General features: G+C 39.6%; 1 protein-coding gene across 1 annotated transcript in view; it reads left to right on the forward strand.

Annotated features, from left to right (window-relative positions):
* LOC126484820 (thyrotropin-releasing hormone-degrading ectoenzyme-like) overlaps positions 1-20,559 on the forward strand; it is a 297,846-nt gene that overhangs the window by 201,226 nt on the left and 76,061 nt on the right. Inside the window, exons 14-15 of the mRNA XM_050108419.1 lie at positions 7,556-7,836; positions 19,200-19,378. Of these exons, the coding sequence (XP_049964376.1) occupies positions 7,556-7,836; positions 19,200-19,378 (460 nt within the window). The remainder of the gene's footprint in view (positions 1-7,555; positions 7,837-19,199; positions 19,379-20,559) is intronic.

Genomic DNA, 20,559 nt, shown 5'->3' on the forward strand with positions numbered 1-20,559 from the left:
ATAACACACACTAAAAAAGACCAAGCTTCAAAGTTATCCTTTCATATTCGGTTTTGTTCTTTTATGGATTACAAATCATGCAATAAAGGTGGCAAAAAGTATAATCATCCCTCAAAACAAAGGGTCAATTACAAAAGGTGGCAAAAAGTATAATCATCCCTCAAAAGAAAGGGTGAGGTGAATTCTTTAGTAATTTAACATGTAAATGGCTTTTCTATAGAAAAGACAAAGTGCTCAACAAAACATATATTCAGTCAAGTAACCCCAAAAACTGTTCTGTGCATAGGAATGATATTTATAATCATACTTGTCAGTAATTTTCAGTTGCTGCAATTTCAGCTATGCTCTTATGACCCTGCCTAACCACACCCTTAGGAAAAAAAAAGTAAAAAAATTTTTGACAACCAATATTATTCATGAAAGCTTAGCTTTTCTTGTAGCTGTACCAATATTATACAATAAAACTTAACTCTTCCTACATGTACGATTGCACTACTTAACAGTGATGTTGCTAGGCTGATTATATTACATGTCATATGCTCTGAATATCTGCTATCATTGGTCAGTGAGATCACATGACATGAACTATGATTAGCTGACCAAAGCACACCACAATCTCGATTTCAGTGCTTTGGAAGCTACCATACTATATTTGGTGGAATTTATGTCTATACATTCGTAGTAGGAAAATATGAAGTGCACATGTTGCCACACATCAAAGGACTTTTCAAAATACATTTTTTTCTGGGTTTCATTTTTAAAAGTGCTGGGAAGTTCAACGTTGATGTATGAAACCTGTACCGTCCAAAGGACTGATAAGTTATACAGCTCCAAGGGAAAGTACATTGTCACTTAAAATGGAAAAAATGTATTTTCCTGCAGCAAAAAGAATATTTTTAACTGTAGAATTTTGGAACATGTATTATGTTCGAGTATAATGACTTTTCTGGAGACTAGAAATCTACTCTTGGAAAAGACGATCACGTGAAACCCAGCTTGTGCTATTCGTCCACTAGACTCAGAAGGCCATAGACACGGGTTCTCAGGTAGATGCCATGTTTCTTGACTTCCGCAAGGCATTTGATACAGTTCCCCACAGTTGTTTAATGAACAAAGTAAGAGCATATGGACTATCAGACCAATTGTGTGATTGGATTGAAGAGTTCCTAGATAACAGAACGCAGCATGTCATTCTGAACAGAGAGAAGTCTGCCAAAGTAAGAGTGGTTTCAGGTGTGCCACAGGGGAGTTTTGTAGGACCGTTGCTATTCACAATATATATAAATGATCTTGTGGATAACATTGGAAGTTCACTGAGGCTTTTTGCAGATGACGGTGTAGTATATCTAGAGATTGTAATCATGGAAAATTGTACTGAAACGCAGGAGGATCTGCAATGAATTGACACATGGTGCAGGGAATGGCAATTGAATCTCAATATAGACAAGTGTAATGTGCTGTGAATACACAGAACAAAAGATCCTTTATCGTTTAGCTGCAATGTAGCAGGTCAGCAACTGGAAGGAGTTAATTCCATAAATTATCTGGGAGTAGGCATTAGTAGTGATTTAAAATGGAATGACCATATAAAATTAATCGTTGGTAACGCAGATGCCAAACTGAGATTCATCTTAAGGAAATGCAGTCATAAAACAAAGGAAGTAGGTTACAGTACACTTCTTCGCCCACTGCTTGAATACTGGTCACTGGTGTGGGATCTGTACCAGACAGGGTTGATAGAAGAGATAGAGAAGATCCAACAGAGAGCAGCGAGCTTCGTTACACGATAATTTAGTAATCGCAAAAGCATTATGGAGATGATAGATAAACTCCAGTGGAAGACTCTGCAAGAGAGACACTCAGTAGCTCAGTACAGGCTTTTGTTGAAGTTTTGAGAACATACCTTCACTGAGGTATCAAGCAGTATATTGCTCCTGCCTACGTATATCTCGCCAAGAGACCATGAGGATAAAATCAGAGAAATTAGAGCCCACACAGAAGTATACCAATAATCTTTCTTTCCATGAACAATACGAGACTGGAATAGAAGGGAGAATCGACAGAGGTACTCAAGGTACCTTCCGTCACACACCGTCAGGTGGCTTGTGGAGTATGGATGTAGGATGTAGGATGAAAGATAGTTCTGCTCGATCTACGATTCTTGATGCCACCCAGAGAACTTTTCTGATACTGCATTGGCTTTTACCACTAAGATACTTGGTTCAGTGGAAACTTGGGAAATAGGCATTTTTTTTTCTTGTTTTCTTGCGTCAGTATAGTGTTTTTCCCCCACCAATATGGTGTATTGCATCACTGAATTGGACAGTTTGTGACCCATAGTCAATGACACCCTGAAAATGGCATGGAAAATCACTTCCCAGAATGACATAAAAAATCTGTTCCTTTCTGACAATGCCTCCATTTCAAACCCATCATATTTCCTCCCATCAGCTGTCAGTTCAACAAAGTGAATTGCCACTGGTTTTAAAATCCCCAGCTTCAAACCACTAATGAGACAGTGAGGAAGCTGCAATGCCTGTTTATTGCCAGTGACTAGAAACATTATGTTCTTTTGACCTATAAAAATTTATGGGATTACTTAATATATTGGAAGCAGGGAAAGGTTGCTGCTCTGTTCTCTCTGGCATTTTCCCGGGTTAGGTCTCCCATTGCCGTTAAAAGTTTGGAATGTTTGCTGACATCAGACTGATCTGCCACACAATCAGTGGCAGTCAACAACTAAGTTATCAATCACCCTACAATATGGATAGCAAGGAGCCCAGCATTTGTTAACAGAATGACCCAGTTGCTTGCATTGCCTACAGTTTGTCTTATCTGCAGAAATGCAGGGGTGTGTCATTATTTCAATAAGGTGCTGAAACAAATCATCCAGTCTCCTCTTGTAATAGCACATGATGAAGTGCCTCAAGTTAGGTCAAAACTGAAGCCACTACACTCAGTTCCAACCTTTGGTTTAATTCCCCTGATAAATACATTGACAACTCACACTTGAGCCTCTTCCAGTAAGATGTCACTTCGGGCCTCCTCTCAACCTGTGAATTCGATTTGCAGACAGCTCATAGTCTTCCAACAGTCTCTGCCTAAGGGTGGATGACTTATTTCAGTAGTAGTTCACACCTGTCTTCCCTGAGTTCCTCTCTGATAACCCATTAGCCAGCATGTCAAATATTTCTGCATTTCTTAACATACGTTCTGTACATGCATGTATCAGCATATAGCATCAACCACACAGCATTCAGCTGGAGTCCATCCAGCCATGAAAAAATACCGCCAACATCTTGTACATTCTGCAAAAATGTACTCTCAATTGGTTTTTTTGAAAGAGAGAGATGAAAGTAGCAATGAGAAAACCATTTACTACATTACATTGTAGGATGGCAGCTACGCTAGCCTCACCATAGCCCCTTCAGGCACTCAGATCTGTTTTTAGTACTAACTGTTTTCCCTGTTATCATTGTAACTCTCCTGCCAATGCATAATTATTCAGGGAACATGCATTTACTGTTCCCACAAAACCTTAAATGTGTCCTCACTACCATCTTCTGCTCCACTCTGTAGCTGTGAGCATGTGGTAGGTAAGTTTACAATGACTAACACTCAGATTTATAGCTAAAAAGAACATGACAAAGCAAAGCAAAGATCTGCATGCTCTGAAATGTACAGCCTGTAAAGCCAAAACAACTCTCCTATTCTGCTTGATTTCAATGTTCTCAATGTCCTCCACTGGCAAGTCATCAGCAAGGTGACTGGTACGTGTGGTGCATGACATGTATATTAAATGTGGAACACTGAAATGGTGCCACAATATCTCATATATGGCGAGGAGCCCATGACCCTCAAGGAAATAGCAGTGCTAAGGTGGTGGTGATGAAGCAAATATGCCCCACCATGAAGCCAAGTCTCTTGGCATCGGCAGGACGAACTGTTCAGTGGTGGTGTGGTGGTAGGACCCGTGACAAGCTGCTACATGATGTGGTCGAAGGAGGTGACTGCATCTTGATGATGATAACACATTGTCTCATGCCCAGACTTAGATGGGTAAAAGCTAGCCATGGCTAAGCTGCGCCCAGACCTGTTATAACTGACCAGCAGCAAGGTTGGCCTCCACAACATTTAGCCATGAAAACTAAAGATTGGGGTCTCCCACTACGCTGTCACCAAAACTGTACAGAGGGTGGGAAACTGAGTGACACTGATCATCAGGATTGTTGTAAAGGTGTGCATCCATTGTCAAATTGAATGGAAGAACAAGTTTTAGTCAGTAATAACTTAAGATATTATGATTGATGGAATACGTGGAGCACACCTAAGGATGACGTAAATGCCACCAACCCTCTGTAGGACTCATTGCAGCTGAGCTGAAGTGGACCAAAGGCCAAAAGTAGAATAAGAGAGTGAAGTAAAGGTCCTTGCTGTCAGCCCAAAGGCTGAGAAAGTAACCTCTTCAACTCTGTTCATATTTATTGGAGCCGCAAGTGATATCTTTCCCACACTTCCTATCAGACATTGCAGGCACCACTCACAAAGCATGCGACAGCTGCAAACCACTTCTGGCCTGAAACACAGACTGTTTCTAGCATGTAGGCGATGGGAACAGCACTGTGGACAGACAACAGTTTTGAACATGAAAGAAACATTTCCATTTTTAATAAATTCTTAATAAATCACACCAGAAAATCCCCACAAACAGATAGTGGACTCTACACCGTCCTCCACAGTAGTGTTACTATTCTTCAAGGTAATAATTATGCTTCTAATCTACTCTACAGTTGGTGTTCTGAGTTAAGATTTGGTTGTTTCTAGTTGTAGCTGAATGCCTCAGATACCGCTTCACAGTTTGGGAGCATTTCAAAGAACTCAATCAAAATTGAACTGTTTTCCATGCCAGCATACTACCTCTCCTTTCTTGTTGTTACAGCTGAGGTTTGGTGGATCATATCTGTTTAAGTTAGTCTTGATTCTGCTATGAAAGTTAGCATATTTTTCTCTCAGAAGTCCTCTTCTATTTGAGTTAAGTGTTCCTTCTCATATTATTGCTTGAGATTCCTGATAGTTTTGATAGTGTTTTTTTTTTTTTTTTTTTTTTGCTTCTTGAAAGCTTTTTAGATTTATAGTATTTTCTGAGAATATCAAATGACTCACACTTCCTGATGCTCTTTGGTTGCCTTGCCTCCTTCTGCATACTAACATGCATATGTCTTTCTTTTCTCCAGCAGAGTTTTTCCTTTCACCATCAGTCAATGTATCTTTTAACTGCTCTTGACTGTGAAGAAAATGGTTCCTGGAGATTTACTATGACCATGAATTTGTAATCAGAAAATGTTTAACAAAAAACTGCATGAAGAAAATTAATATTGTGTAAATCCCACAAACCTGTTTTACTTCAGGAAACTTTAAAAGCACACCACTGTATCAGAAGTTTCCAAATCCTGTTAAAATCCTGATAATAAAATCCTATGATAGTGGAAAACAGTAAAACAATCTGAAGCTAATTTGACAAATAATGACACAGTGTACTGTAATTTTGCTTACCAGTAACAGTTAAATCCAGATAAATTTGCACCTAAACATGAATGAATGGGAATATGGCATTAAGTGGCATCTAAACAAAGATCACATACTTTGACAACTGTCACATTCAAAGTTCCCGCCAATACACTAACGTGAACCAATGGCAAATAAGCTACTTCTTTGTAATTGGTCAGTGTAAATAATTTCAATGGCAGATGCCTCTACTTACATGTTTGGCCACATTTCACAGTGCAACACATAAATTCAGCCTGTTTAAATTACTGTATATACACACCGAAGCACATTATTCCAAAAGCTGCATACAACATGTGAAATGAATAGTACATACAAATACATTGAAAAGCAAAAACAAATAAATGATGGCAATAACTACTGTTAGGGGTTGGGTCAACAATCACTGAAGGTAAATAGTCTTTACAATACACTACTTTTATTTATAGAGAGAAACGTTAAGGGATAGTCTATTACAAAGCATAAAGCAATTGAATTGGTTACAATTGTGTTTCTCGAAGAGAGGAATGGTTTTGAGTCTTAGCTGTTCTGGGTCAGCATGATGTGGCGACAGTGGTAGAAGCAGTTTGAAGTTGCTGATATGAATCCTGTAAGTTCATCCAGTTGTGTCCTTGGCATTAAAATATCCTCTTTCCTTACATCCTGTTTCAGCTGGTGGTGGTAATAAGATGCGTAGCATCCATTTGTCATAAGGCGGAACAAAGTAACTGCTTATGCTGCAACTGTAGGTCATATTAGTTCAACTGCAACTTTCATACATGATAGTTTGGCACAGACCACATGATGTGTTTAAATTAACACTTCATTTGCTATAACTTGCCAACTGCGAAGTTAGACATTCCATCTACTGTTAATATTCATAGTTCATAATAAAATTGTTCCCATGAAAACAATCACTTATGTAGCAACACAGTTCACAGTTTCCACATTGGTTGTTAGTGTTTTAGTACATGCCATATATCGTAGTCAAGAAAATGGGCAATATTAAATTCACAGTTTACGTAATGCAGCTCAATTCTAAACTGCCAACTATACTGTCGGTTCACAAGTGCATCGTCACTGCCACATGTATCATCCTGCAAAAACCAACGGCATTTGCATAATACGACGTCAGTTTAGAATATCCATCATAGAGTCAAATTTCAAACTGATCTAACACAAGAAAATCCAGTATTAACAACACATTAAATGCACAGCATTACTACACACAGTAGTTGCTTCCATACCACCATGCTTACATGCCATCTGCCACTGACTGCCACACACTGTTCGACCCAACAACTACCGATGCCTCTGTCGCTCCTTAGTTCTTACAACACTTTTGCCTATTGCATTTCGTTTCATATGATACATTTAACAAAACTATCTGAAAGACTATCAGAAAAAAATCCTAGTCCTTACATAAGGAATTCGTGTAGAAAACAGCATATTAAACAAAGTCACACACACTTCATGTTCTACACTATATAAGCAAATGAAAAATATTATATGTCATCAGAAATAGATCTATGAAGTACAAGGTAAGAATGAACTTACCATCATCCTGTATCAAGTGATTTCTGATAGTGATCAATGCATAAGCATCAACATAATAACAATTGAAGTAGTCAGCATCAGAAGTGCCTTAATATGTGACCTGTATACTATTTTATGGCTTCTGTGGGTGTCAACATGCATACTTTATCGGGCTGGCCGCTGTGGCCGAGCGGTTCTAGGCGCTTCAGTCCAGAACCACACGGCTGCTGCGGTCACAGGTTCGAATCCTGCCTTGGGCATGGATGTGTGTGATGTCCTTAGGTTAGTTAGGTTTACGTAGTTCTAAGTCTAGGGGACTGATGTCCTCAGATGTTAAGTCCCATAGTGCTCAGAGCCATTTGAACAATACCTTATCTGGGCTTATATATGATTATGATTATTATTATTATTATTTGCATGATGATGTTGCATCTGGTAGTCAGAGAGCACAAATAAATCTCTTGTTGATTTGCAGGTCTCTTTGTTGTTAACTATGATCCAGCAAACTGGAGACTCATCCTCCAACATCTAAAGACTAAGGGTTCTTCCACAAGATTATCTGCAATAACACGTGCAAAGTTACTAACAGATGCAGGACTTCTTGCAGATGCAGGGGATCTGTCATATGATGTCCCCTTTGATCTAAGTCTTATGTTGTCAGATGAGAATGATGTTGAACCTTTCTATGCTTTCAATGGATTTTTTCAAAATCTTCGTAACAAATTGCGATATACAAGAATAAGGACTCTCTTAAAGGTGAGTTAAAATAGACAAAATAACCATAAATTATTCAATGCGATAAAAATATGTATAGAGAAGGCACTCTTGTGTGAAAGTAATTATTCAGCAAAAGTTAGTACTAAGAATGCTATATGAAGTAGATACTTACTTATATTTCAGAGCCTCTTCCAATATACTGGAAGTATTAAGCACTTGCCATTATGTAAATCATATTTGCTGCTAACAATAAAAATTCATTTCACAACTTCTTATTAGCCCCAAAAATAATTCCAGTATAGCCTAGCATTGAAAGTGAATATCTGGAGGATGGTGCAATCTTTTTGAACAAGTTCCCATCACACACAAAGCATGAAACAGGAATCTCTAAAACCCAAAAAAAGTCATTCCTTATTAGTCATCACTCCTACAAATTACCTGATTCTCTAAACTGAAAAACTGAATATTCTGATTACAAGTGATGTACATAGTATTGTTCAGTGTAAGCTTGCTGCTATCCTTACAGTATTTCTGGTAAATAATAATATAGTCATTAAATTACCAAAAAGAGATACAATATGTAATCAAGGAAGAAGAGTTCAGATAAGTTTAGGATGTTACATGTAGCATGTATAAACTCAAGTAATAAATGTATATTCTGCTGTCAAGTGGTCTCAGGATCCCTACTTGAGCATTTCTCCTTTTGTTCTAATTTATGTGTGCAGGTTTGCTAAATGACCAAAAAAAGGTATATAAATTGAAATACCTTGTGGGTAGGAGCCTCTTAAGTCAAGGACTGAGTAAGGTGGCATAGTGGATAACACTCTGAACTTGCATTTGGGAAGAGGACAGTTCAAATCAACCTCTGGACATCTGGATTTAGGTTTTCCATGTGCTCTAGGAAAATGCTGGGATGGCTCCTTAGAAACGGCATGGCTGATTTCCTTCCCCGTTCTTAAAAAAAATCTGAGCCTGTCCTCTGTCTGTAATGACCTTATGGGAATGGGATCGGTAATCAGGATATAGAAAACAATTTCCTTATATGTCACAGCGACGCCACACAGCACCCCCCCCCCCAAACCAAACTGTACGATGGTGGAAATTGTGCGCGTAGGCAGGCGCACCAAAGGTACTTCCATCTTGAATGAGGTGGGTTGGGCATCCAGAGTGGTGAGAGGCAGGTCAGGTCCACTTTGTAGTCAGTCAGCCACCATGGCCAGATGAGACGGCGACTGGCCCGGGAGTAAGTGGCAGTCGACGGGGTGGTGGAGGCGTGTGTGGCTCTTAAGTCCATAGAAATGAAAGCACGTAGAGATGCTCAGTCACACTCATGCAAAAGTGTGAGGTTGTGTGCAATGTTGACGTGTAAGGGACCATCCGATGGCAGGACCTTGGTATCTGTCAAAAGAATGAGAACTCAGTCGTTGAATGTCACTATAGAAACGTCGTTCACTCTGTGTGGTGGCACTTTGCAGGACAAACTGATAGTAGGTGTGTGTGTCTCCGACTTTGGAGGTGAGGACACGAAACCTGCGCAGGGTGAAATGGGGTGAGGTCGGGAAAGCAGCGAACAGTGGTGAACAGTCTTCGGCGGAAGAGGCGTGCGGTGAGGTTGGTGGGAGCACATCTTCATTCTTGATCAAGGATGGATTGTCTGCAGAGTTCAACTGAAGTGGCGTGAGACCATCAGGATCGACGAAAGCCAGTTTCAGGCGATGCAGAGAAACTGTCTGTGTGTGGTCTTTAATCATGATATCAAAAGTTGTGTCCCGCCACCGCAGGACCATGTAGGGGCCAAGATAAGGAGGTTGAAGGGGCTGCCTAACTGCATCATCACACAGCATGATGTGGGAGCAGTCAGAGTGTGCGGTGGGAACATAAGCCTTGGGTGGTGAGTGACTGATGGGCAGGTGCAAACGCATTTGTTGAAAATGCGTGTGCATCCGGCTAATGAAATCTGGCGAGGGGGGAAGATCCTTGCTACTCTGAGGAAGAATAAGTTCCCCCAGTAGGACCAGATTCTTGCCAAAAACAAATTTGGATATAGGCCCCTGTAGGTCAGGTTTATAAGCCGAGTGTAGACCAAGTAGCACCCACGGGAGATCTTCTGACCAGAGACAATCATGGCATCGAAGGGCCGTCTTGAGGGTGCGGTGCCATCTCTCTACCAACCAATTGCTTTGTGGGTGATAGGCGGGAGTGCGTATTTTTTTAACACTGCAGATATTGCAGAGCATGATGAAAAGGGAGGATTCGAACTGTCGACCCTGATCAGTGGTGATAGTGATCGGGCACCCAAAGCGAGCAATCCACGAGCCACTGAAAGCCTTGGCTACCATCTTGACAGTAATGTTAGGGAGAGGGACAGCCTTGACCCAGTGAGACAAACAGTTGATAGTTGATAAGATATATCTATAGCCCTCTGAAGGAGGAAAAACCCGATCAGATCAATGTGTACATGATGGAATCGTCCTACGCGAATGTCGAACTTGCCCAGAGGTGGGGAGATGTGGTGGCTGATCTTGTTGCACTGGCCAGCAACACATCTGTGTACCCAGTTTTGATAGCCCCATTTGATATTCTTCCAAACAAAACGTTCTGACATGAGACATGTGGTGGCTCGAACCCCATGTGGGCTAGATTATGAAGGGCACCGAAAACCTGTCAGTGGCATCCGTAGTGATGAATAACTCGGTCGAGCGGTCGGGGTGGGCGAGTGTCACAGCGGAGTTAAAGAAGTCTTCAGAGCCTTGAAGGCTTCTAGCATCGGAGCAGTCCAAGAGACGGGTTTGATACTAGAACTTTGTTTGCCTGTTAGCATGTCCGTGAGGGGTCCCTGAACAGCGGCGCAGAAGGCAGATGCCAATGATAATAACTGATGGTGCCGAGGAAATGTCGTAGCTCTTTGTAAGTAGCCAGTGTCAGCAGAGACATGATAGCCTGCACACGGTCTTGAGTGCAACAGGGAAAATTGGTGTGAATGGACAAACAGACCTGCATCAGGGAAGTGAAGGTAGCTGTAAGAATCTTATTATGTTTCATCAAAATATCAGAAGTCTCAAATGTAAGTTTGTGGAACTCATACTGCTCTGTTTACCCATCGTCAACATGGTTTCTTTGCCACAGGCTATAGATGTACCACAGTTTTCTTCAGACACTTTTAACACGATTTAACTTGCAATACATAACTGGTCACAATACCAGCCAACATTTTTGCAAGATGCACACGCTTTGTCATTAAATTTACCTTTATTTATGGAACTAACACAATTGCAAAATACATTCGGCGCCATTTTGAGATTAACCACAAGAAATACAAAGTAGAGTCCATGAAGTCAGCATGAATTTGGCCCCATGGTTGTATCAGCATTGACCTGGAAGGGAATGAAATAGGTGGGACTGGCTGATGCACATGGCAAATGGCACGTTGTCTAACCTCCTGTGCAATAGACCAGTAGATGTAACAGCTTGCCAGATGCTTCATCCTGGAAATATCAAAGTCATATTGATGCAGGAGTTGGAGCACCCATCATTACAGGAAGGATGGCGTGAACACTCGGCACTAATCAACACCTTCTGTATGGAGTATGACACACCTTGCCAAACCTGAATTTGGTGCCATTGATGAAACAAACAATGAGGGCCAGGTGGTTGTGCATCTGAGAGCTTGGAAGGCAAACTTGACAGGACATATCACTGCACCCACTAAAAATGTGAGTCACTCTTAGATGCTGTAGCAATGTCATGGGATTTTACAGGGAGCTCTTCAAAGGATCTCCAGTTGGGTGTCTGCCTGAAAACAAATTATCACCGCGTGATCAATTTCAGGATCTGGACATGTCGGATGGTGAGAAAGCGCATTTGGGTTAGAATGATGAAGGGAGGTGCAATAGTGAATGGTCTGTTGAAAACTAGTCTAATGGAGAGAGCAAGGTGCATCACACTCCACACAGAAGATGTTGGATAATGCCAAGTGGTCATTCCATCCTCTCTGTAATGTTGGGTACTCCAACTCCTGCATCAATATTTCCAGGATGAAGCAACTGGAAAGCTGCTACATCTAATGGTCTGTTGCACAGATGATTAGGCAGTATGCCATTTGGCATGTACACCAGTGTAGTGTGTGAGCATTTTACATGTGTGTTGCACTGTGAGTGTTCGATTTCACACTGTCTAATTAGGTCCGCACCAGCCATCGGGGGTGCTGTGTTTTGTCTCTTAACTCTGTACTGTTTCCTTTTACTTTACAACTATTTATATGTTCATGTTTACTCTATGCTGAGTTCTGTCATTATCCATAGACTGTAGTAACCAGTCAACAACAGCAATTTTTTCTCATGAATCTTGTCTTGGTGTACACTGTGTCTAAAAGACATTCTGTATTACTTGGCCTATGAACTAATAAAGACCTTGTCATACCAGCAAAGTTGATATCATTTTGTGTGTTATTTATCACAAACCAAGCAGGCTAACTCATCAGACAGGCCAGTACTCAGTTGTATGGCCAAACTGGTGTTTGTGACATGATATGCACCTGCCTGCCATGCAAATAAGAGGAAGTATTATTGCAGGGTGATGAAAAATCCAATAAGAATCAACCCTGCTGTGTTCAGGCTTGACATACAATTAACATCTTTCTGGCCTCACAATTTGGTGCTTTGACTTGCGCAAATTGAAGCCAGTTTCTTTTATTCAGGAATAACCACATATGCTACCAAGTTTGCACTGGTAGTGAGCCAGCATGACCATCAGTACATGACTGAGGTGCAAGATGTGATTGTTGTGCCACCAGAGTTATTCCTACGACTGGTTGAAGGCAAAGCTTATCCACCAAGTATCAGCTTTGCAAGAAGAATGCCTCCACCAAGTTCTGACACAGTACATCTGGGACTGTAAGTCTCTCAGTACTTGTGGCATCTGTGAAGCAAGATTGACACTGGTAACGTACTGGACAGCCTACTGAGAACGATCTGAAGTAGTTAGTTGCTGCCTTCCATCAAAACAATAATAGTTTTGCAGGTCAAAATGTCTTTAGATGTCATGGCAGACCTGATAAACAACATCCAGGATGCTATGTCTTGTACACCTATCACCGTAGCAGCTGCACAGTATGTAAGTACTTCTGCCACAGTATTGCATGCTGACCATGATGCTCTGATGGCAAAGGTAGACATGTTGACCCAGCAGATCAGCCATTTAATGTCTCATCAGAACAACAGTAGTCATCATGGCTGATCAACATCCCAGAAGCACTTATACAGCACTACTTCATCTGTGCCTCTGACTGAGTCACAAAAGGGATTAAGTGGGTGCCACAGAAGATTTGGTGATCAAGCACATTGATATACTTAACACTGTGTGCACCCAAATGCCAGATGTGATTGGCTGTAGAGGCTTTATCCAATTACCAGTCCGTATCACAGTATCCATTCGTGAGTGATTGGTTTACAGGCAGGAAATATAATCTGTGTTTCTTCCTGTGAACAATGCTACACTGATGTAGGCTGCACATGTCAATCTGTTTGACTGCTGCAAACAATTCTTCTATCATGACACACAGCACTCACTGATTTGAGATAGACCTAGGCCTACACCTGGCATTCGTGTGGGACTTCAAATTCATGGACATCACAAAGCCAATAATAGGAGTGAACTTCCTGGCATGCTACAGCCTTCTCTCTGACATCACCATGGTTGACCAAACTACCAGACTGATAGCAGCAGGGTTCTGTAGAAGTGACAATTACCCTCAGATCAGTTAACAATTGCTAAGGACCAGTTTGACAGTATGATTTGTGAGGGCATCATGTGACCATCCAGTAGCCCCTGGTCCTCACTGTTGCATCTGACACCAAAGAAATGTGGTGGGTGGCGTCCATGCAGAGGCTATGGAGCACTCAATGCTTGCACAGTGCCAGGTCATTAATCCAGTACCATAACTGCAAGATTACAACCAAGCATTGAGCAGTGTCTGTCTGTACAGTGTGTTGGACTGTGCCAAGGCATATACACAGATACCGATCACCAATGAAGACATCCTTCAGATGGCCATAATTGCACCATTTGGCCTAACTGAAACCAAATTCATGAAATTCGGTCTCAGGAATGCTACATAGAGGTGTCAGAGATTTATTGATTCCACATTGCAAGGCCCACCATTCTGTTTTGCTTAACTTGACGAGATATTGGTATTCACCAGAAGAACATTGCCAGGATCTTAGAGAAGTTTTCAGATGGCTGGAAAAATCTGCCATTGTTCTGAACACAGCAAAGTGTATGTTTGGTGAGCCAAAAGTCAGTTTCCCTGGCAGATGCAACTCTCTGTCAAGTGGCTACCACTATCTGACGAAGTGGAGACCATCCTGTAGATCTCCTGGTCTTACACAGATAAAGAACTGTGTCAATTCCTAGGGCTGCGTAATTTCTATTGTCAACATCTACCACATGCAGCAGAAATTCAGAAACTGTTAATGGCTGTGCTAGCAGCTCTGAAATGTGAGAGGAACAGAAATTATGTGGACAGATTGCATGTGTGCTGCATTCAGATGAGCTAAACAAGTAATAGCAGAAGCTGTATTATTACTGCACCATCAGCCAAGTGTGCTGTTAGCATTGGCAGTAGATGCAAGCCAGACAGCAATGGGCACTGTAATGAAACGATACAACAATGATGCGTGACAGCCTCTAGCCTGCTTTTCATGGAAATTGACATAATCTCAACAAAGTTCAGTGCATATAATCGAGAACTGTTAGTGATGTACATGGAAATCAAATACTTTCATCATCAGCTGGAAGTCTGTGAGTTTACCATCTTCGTGGATCACAAACAACTGACATATGCCTACTAACAGTACAACATCAACTGTTTACTGAGGCAGCACAACCAGCTATTGCATACTGAGCAGCATATCGAGCACCTGGTCCAGTAACAGCAACTCTGGCAGCAGCACCAGCCATGACATTACTCTAGGGAACCATTGAAACATGAGATCTGGTTGCTGTATCCATTTCCCGGTTCACTTCCTACATGGCACTCCACTTCCACTGAGGTGGCAGTTGTAACAACCAGGGCCAGTAGTTCTGTACAGTGTAGTGCACAAGTTTTTCGTGCATGTGTCATGCCGTGAATGTTCAATGTTGCACTGTCTAACTAGTTCCACGCCAACTTCCAGGAGTGCTGTGTTTGTTATCTTTGTGACATTTGTTTTTATTTTATAGCAATTTATATGTTCATGTTCACTCTACTGTGAGTTCTGTCATCACTGTCATTGTGCATAGCGCTTAGTAACTAGTTGAGAAGAATCTTATTTGATTCCTCATGAGTCTTGTCTTAGTGTACATTGTGTTTAAAAGATGTTCTATATTACTTGACGTACAAATTAATAAAGTTCTTGTCATCCCAGAAAAGGAGATACAGTTTGTGCATTATTTATGGTAAAATAATCAGGTTAACCAGTCAGATGGGCCAGTACTCAGTCCTACAAGCAGAAGCCCATGAATGAAGATGATGTGCCACATGTTTTAGAAATCTTGCCTATGGCCTAAAAAGTGATGAGTAGTTTGCATTTGGTAATAAAATCAAATTTGTGCCCATACAAAAAAATGTGAAATTTATGAGCACCAAATATTATGGCCAGTGCTTCCTTTTTTATTTGTAAATAATGTCTTTGGGAAGAAATTTCTTTGATCTGATTGGTGACTCCACACCTTCCTCTAACTTACAAGAGAAGATGGCCCCAGCGTCTGTTGGTAACATGAGAGGCAAGTGGTTTTAGTAAGATACAAGCCAGGGTGCTGATTGGAGGGCCAATTTTAACTTCTGAAAAACGAGATTATATTCTTCTGAGCTCTGAAAGCAGACTCACTTCTTATGGAGACAATGTAATTGGTGAGCTATTGAGGCTGCCTCTGGAATAAATCACACATAATAATTAACTTTTTATTGAAATACCTGAAGGGTTCTAATGGATTTAGGGCCAGGCATGTTCTAAGTAGCCTATGCTGGCTGATGACCCTCCTCACTGAGGAAATAGCTTACAAAGGTGACCATTAGCTGAAAGAAGGCACATTTGGAAAAAGCCTTTCTTTACAAGGGCTATGCAGAAGGGACTAGATTGTGCAAATGCTCTTCTGTCCTGTGATCAGTGCCCAGAATATCATCAAGATAACTCACAGAATATGAAAACCCTGCAATAGTCTTTTGTTATATTGACACAATAGGATTAGTGTGTTCAAGACTTAAATCTTCCTGCAATCTTCATCAAGAGCCAACTGAAAATATGCCTCAACTAGATCAGTTTTAGAAAAAATTTCTTCCTGAAAGCTTAAGAAAGTGGTCATCTAGGTGATACAAGGCACTAAAATCAATGTGAGCTGGAGCATTAATGGTCTGCTTAAAGTCCTCATATAACTGAAAAGAGCAGCAACACTTTGTAGTCCCACTAATGGTGAAACCTACTGACTGTAGAAAACAGGAGATAAAACTGGTTGCTGTTATTTCTAGTCTCTCTACTTCAATCTTAATCTCACCCTACATGGTCAACAGAATTAAATGAGCTTTGCAAAATCTCTGACTTGCTGATGACTTTAAGACAATGTGGACCTGAAAGTCAATTGCTTTCCCTCACCCAGGTTAAAATAGTGACATAAACTGTGCATGATGTGCATCAATGGCAGCGCTTTACAGTCCGCTATTGAAAAGTCTGCACTGTATCGCTATGGCTCTGGGCCATATGTGAAATATCAAAGTCTGCTGAAAAGGTTTGTTGTGCCACTTGTGATGATTCAACAGCCTGTACAGTTTGCAGCACTTCAGCCAGGGAGACTATCTTAAAGCTTGTGTACAGATATCCTTATCCAGGGCTTAGTGAATCATTATATCATACATTAAACTTCTGACATATGATTCACCACGCACATACGTGAATTTACAATTTATATTCAAGCCATTAAAATCTGCAATCCAAGATGCATAGGTTTCAGTATATATCTTGTGGTGTTTTAGGAATTCTAGCCTTCCCACTATCACATGCATTTTAGAATACATCAGGTAAAGACAGCACAGATGGATTCGAGAAAAGGGCTAACTTTTTAACTAAGTAATGTAACTGGGGATTTGTAGACAGCAAAAAGGTCCATTGTCAGTTTGGATATTTGACATCACTTTCTTGAAACTGCAGCTCAAGGCATCTTTGATATACTTACTTGTCTTTTTGAGCTTCATTAAATAGCTGAAATATCAAGGTGGCAGAGCAGCCTCAAATTAATTAAGTGCTTGACCAATTTTTAATGCAATTTTGTTGTTGCTGCCAAAACTTGAGAAATTTTGCATTCTTGGTAGCTCTTTGTGAACCAAAACTCAGACTTCCTCATTGGCAATTTTGTACTCCTCACTTTAGGGCCAACAAAATTTACTGAACATGATAAACTTCTGAAACAACAGATTAAAATTTGACTAGTAACTCATGAAATCAAACAATTATAGTTCTTGATGAAAATTAGTAATAGCCATAGTTCCAAATAGAAATTAGTCTGCAATAGTTCACAAGTGATATTGATATTGGTTCAAGAACTACTAACTTATCATGCACACATATTGTACGTATGACATTAAGCAAAGGTTCATTAAACTTGGTGGCGCTGATAACCTCATATTCATATGTTCATAACTCAAGGTAGCAACAACAAAAGTCAGAACTGGTCCAGACAAATAACAATTGCAGTTGTAGTTCATTGGAAGAGGCGAAGTCAGATAACAGCAGTTGAAAGAGAGTCTGTTACTAACTCAGCTTATACTTGCCAACTACGGAAGTTCATATGACTGTTCTGGGATATCGGCTTTGTTTCCACCATAGATGCCCTCTCCAGACTTGAGCAATGTTGCGGATATCGATACATCTTTATCTTACATTTTTTAATCCAGCTAGGTTATTAAAAATTTGTACTTTGATTATTCCATTCTTGGTCTCCATTTCTCATTGCTTTGAACCTTAAATCTTTGAAATATCAGCTATGTTTAACTTTACACTTCTCATTCTTAACATTTTGCCAGCTGCAATTACTGATATTAGTACTTCCATTCACTTGTTTCCTTTGTTAATTATTTTTAATGATTTTTTTTCTTATGTTTTATCACTGCTTCATAAATGGGTTTTATCTTTTTAAATCCAAAGCCTCTTATTGCTCAGTACTTTTTACCGGAAAACAAATAATCAGTTTTGTACTCCATGAGGCAAACACTGTAGGCAATTTGTTGATTCTTCAGCTAGATTCTCAGTACTCGCAAGTCATCAATACATCTGACTTGTCATTCAAAGGCTCTCCAGTCTCATCTACAAATTATGCCACCATATGCATCTATCCTTTCATTCTATTTATTTATAGTGAAAGGAACAACAAGTAAAGTAAAAAGCTTAAAAGTAAGAATACGTTCTGTGAGCAAAGTTTATTGTCTATCCACATTTTGATGAATAGCATAGGTTAGTTCAGTTATTTGGTAAACAGAAAAACAGTAGTAGAAGAGTCCATGGGTGTACTGCTGATTACATTGCACACTGAGAACTGACTGCACTGTCAACAAATACAGAAAAATATCATTTGAGTACGGCCTCATGTATTTTTCTTTTGTCAGTGCATATTGTGAATATAAAATTAGAATCTTGTTTTAGCATTCAAAAATCACCTAGCTTTGTATCAGTGTTCACATCTAAAATACTTAACGCTCCAAATGGAAAATATCAAAATAAAAAAACTACTAAAACCAATGAATGAGTTAACTTATAATGGAATCAAGTTTTACTTATTCCACTTAGTTTACACTTTAATATTACAAAGGAGCTTGGTAAACTCATTAAAAAGCCTCTTGGCAATATACAATAATATAATATCTTAATAACTTCTATACATCTTACCATAGTGCTTTTAGAGTATGGTTTGAACCTTAAAATGATGGACAATGTTACCTATCATTTTTTCTTGGTCTCCTTTCCTCTAGGCTCCTGGGAAACTTTTCTGTCAGGGGGAAGCCAAAGATATTGAGAATATCTTTGGCTTCCCCCTGACAACCATGCCTCCATCCTTGCTACCCTCCCTGTTTTCCTTTCCCTGTTGCTTCATAACCTGGGTTGTGAGTAACTGAATCCACTTTCCCTTCTTCCCTTTCTTTCCCCTCTCTCCTTCCTGATGAAGGAACATTTGTTCCGAAAGCTAGGAACATAAATTTTCAGTTCTGTTTTTTGTGTATCTGTCGGCTGTACTGAGCTGAGGTAAGTACTGGCCAGTCCCTCTATCTCTTTGTTAGTATTTGTTTCACATCTTTATATGAGATTTTCCATTAATCATTTGTATATTATTGTATTTTGATATGCTAAATAAGGCATCATTTTGAAATGTTTATTCTACAGGAATATATATGGAAACTTTTTTCACCTCTTTATGAACAATACGGAGGTTTCAATGAGGAACTCATGCATAATGAAATGACTCCACAAGGAATTGTTATGACAATAATGTGCCATTATGGAGCAGAAGATTGTACAGAAGCCCTTGCTGCCAAGTATAAGCCAGGCACTTATACACAAGAGTATGGGAAAGAAAAACTTACTTAAACTTTTTGTTACTTATTTATTAGTATAAGTTTATCATACAGCATTAACAATACACACACAATTAGCAGAAAAGTTCCTCTACATGCATTATTACAAGCTATATTTAGGCTGTCATTGTACATTACAAAATCTACTTTTGTATAACAAGACATTCTGTACAGAAGCCCTTGCTCCCAAGTATAAGCCAGGCACTTATACACATGAGTATGGGGGAAAAAAACTTACATAAATTTTTTGTTACATATTTATTGGTATAAGTTTATCATACATCATTAACAGTACACACAGCATCAGCAGGAAAGTTCCTCTATATGCATTATTACAAGCTAAATTAAGGCTGTCATTCTACATTACAAAATCTACTTTTGTATAACGAGACATTCTGTACAGAATGTAAACAGTGCTGCATTAGAAGTTTGTTTAGTGCTATCTCAAATTCTTGCACTTGAGTTATTTTTATTTGATCTGTTTTGTTACTGTGTAATGTAAGGCCAAACTTAATTACAGTTTCGTTGTAGGATAGCGTTCTGTAATATGTTTGGCAGACATTTGATTGTCCTGTGGCACAATATTTGAGAATATTATTTTTCTGTATTAATTTATGAGTTTCTTGCAATAGTCCCTAGTGAATAAGATGGAATACTTCAAAAATCAAGATTAGTAAAGTCATCTACAAAATCATATATAAGTATCATGAACAATGGTGGCTCTATAACACTCCTTTTGATGTCTCATAAGTTACTTTTACATCTATCAATTATATCCCTTTAAGAATGCCATGTTGATTTCTATTTGAATCCAGAAAGTTTGTCTCATATTCTGCATGCTTGTATTTTGTTCAACGCCTTTATCTACTGTCTTCTGTATCTCATGGACAAATGGAGCAAGCTGAGTTTCACAAAATCATTGTTTGCAAAATCCCCACTGATTCCTCAAGAGGACGTGTTGATTCTTCAAAAACTGCATAACACACAATGATACAACATGTTGTACAATCCTACAACAGACATCAGCTATGTAGGACTATGGCTCTTCTTGAAATCAGGAATGATCTGGACCATTTTAATAATCATTTGATGCCCTTTATTGTTTCCCAACATTCTATGATAAACTGCTGTTAAAAGGTGAGCAAATTCTTTTACATAATTTATACAGA

The sequence above is a fragment of the Schistocerca serialis genome, chromosome 1, assembly GCF_023864345.2.
Source record: "Schistocerca serialis cubense isolate TAMUIC-IGC-003099 chromosome 1, iqSchSeri2.2, whole genome shotgun sequence".
In the NCBI taxonomy this organism is placed as follows: domain Eukaryota; kingdom Metazoa; phylum Arthropoda; class Insecta; order Orthoptera; family Acrididae; genus Schistocerca; species Schistocerca serialis.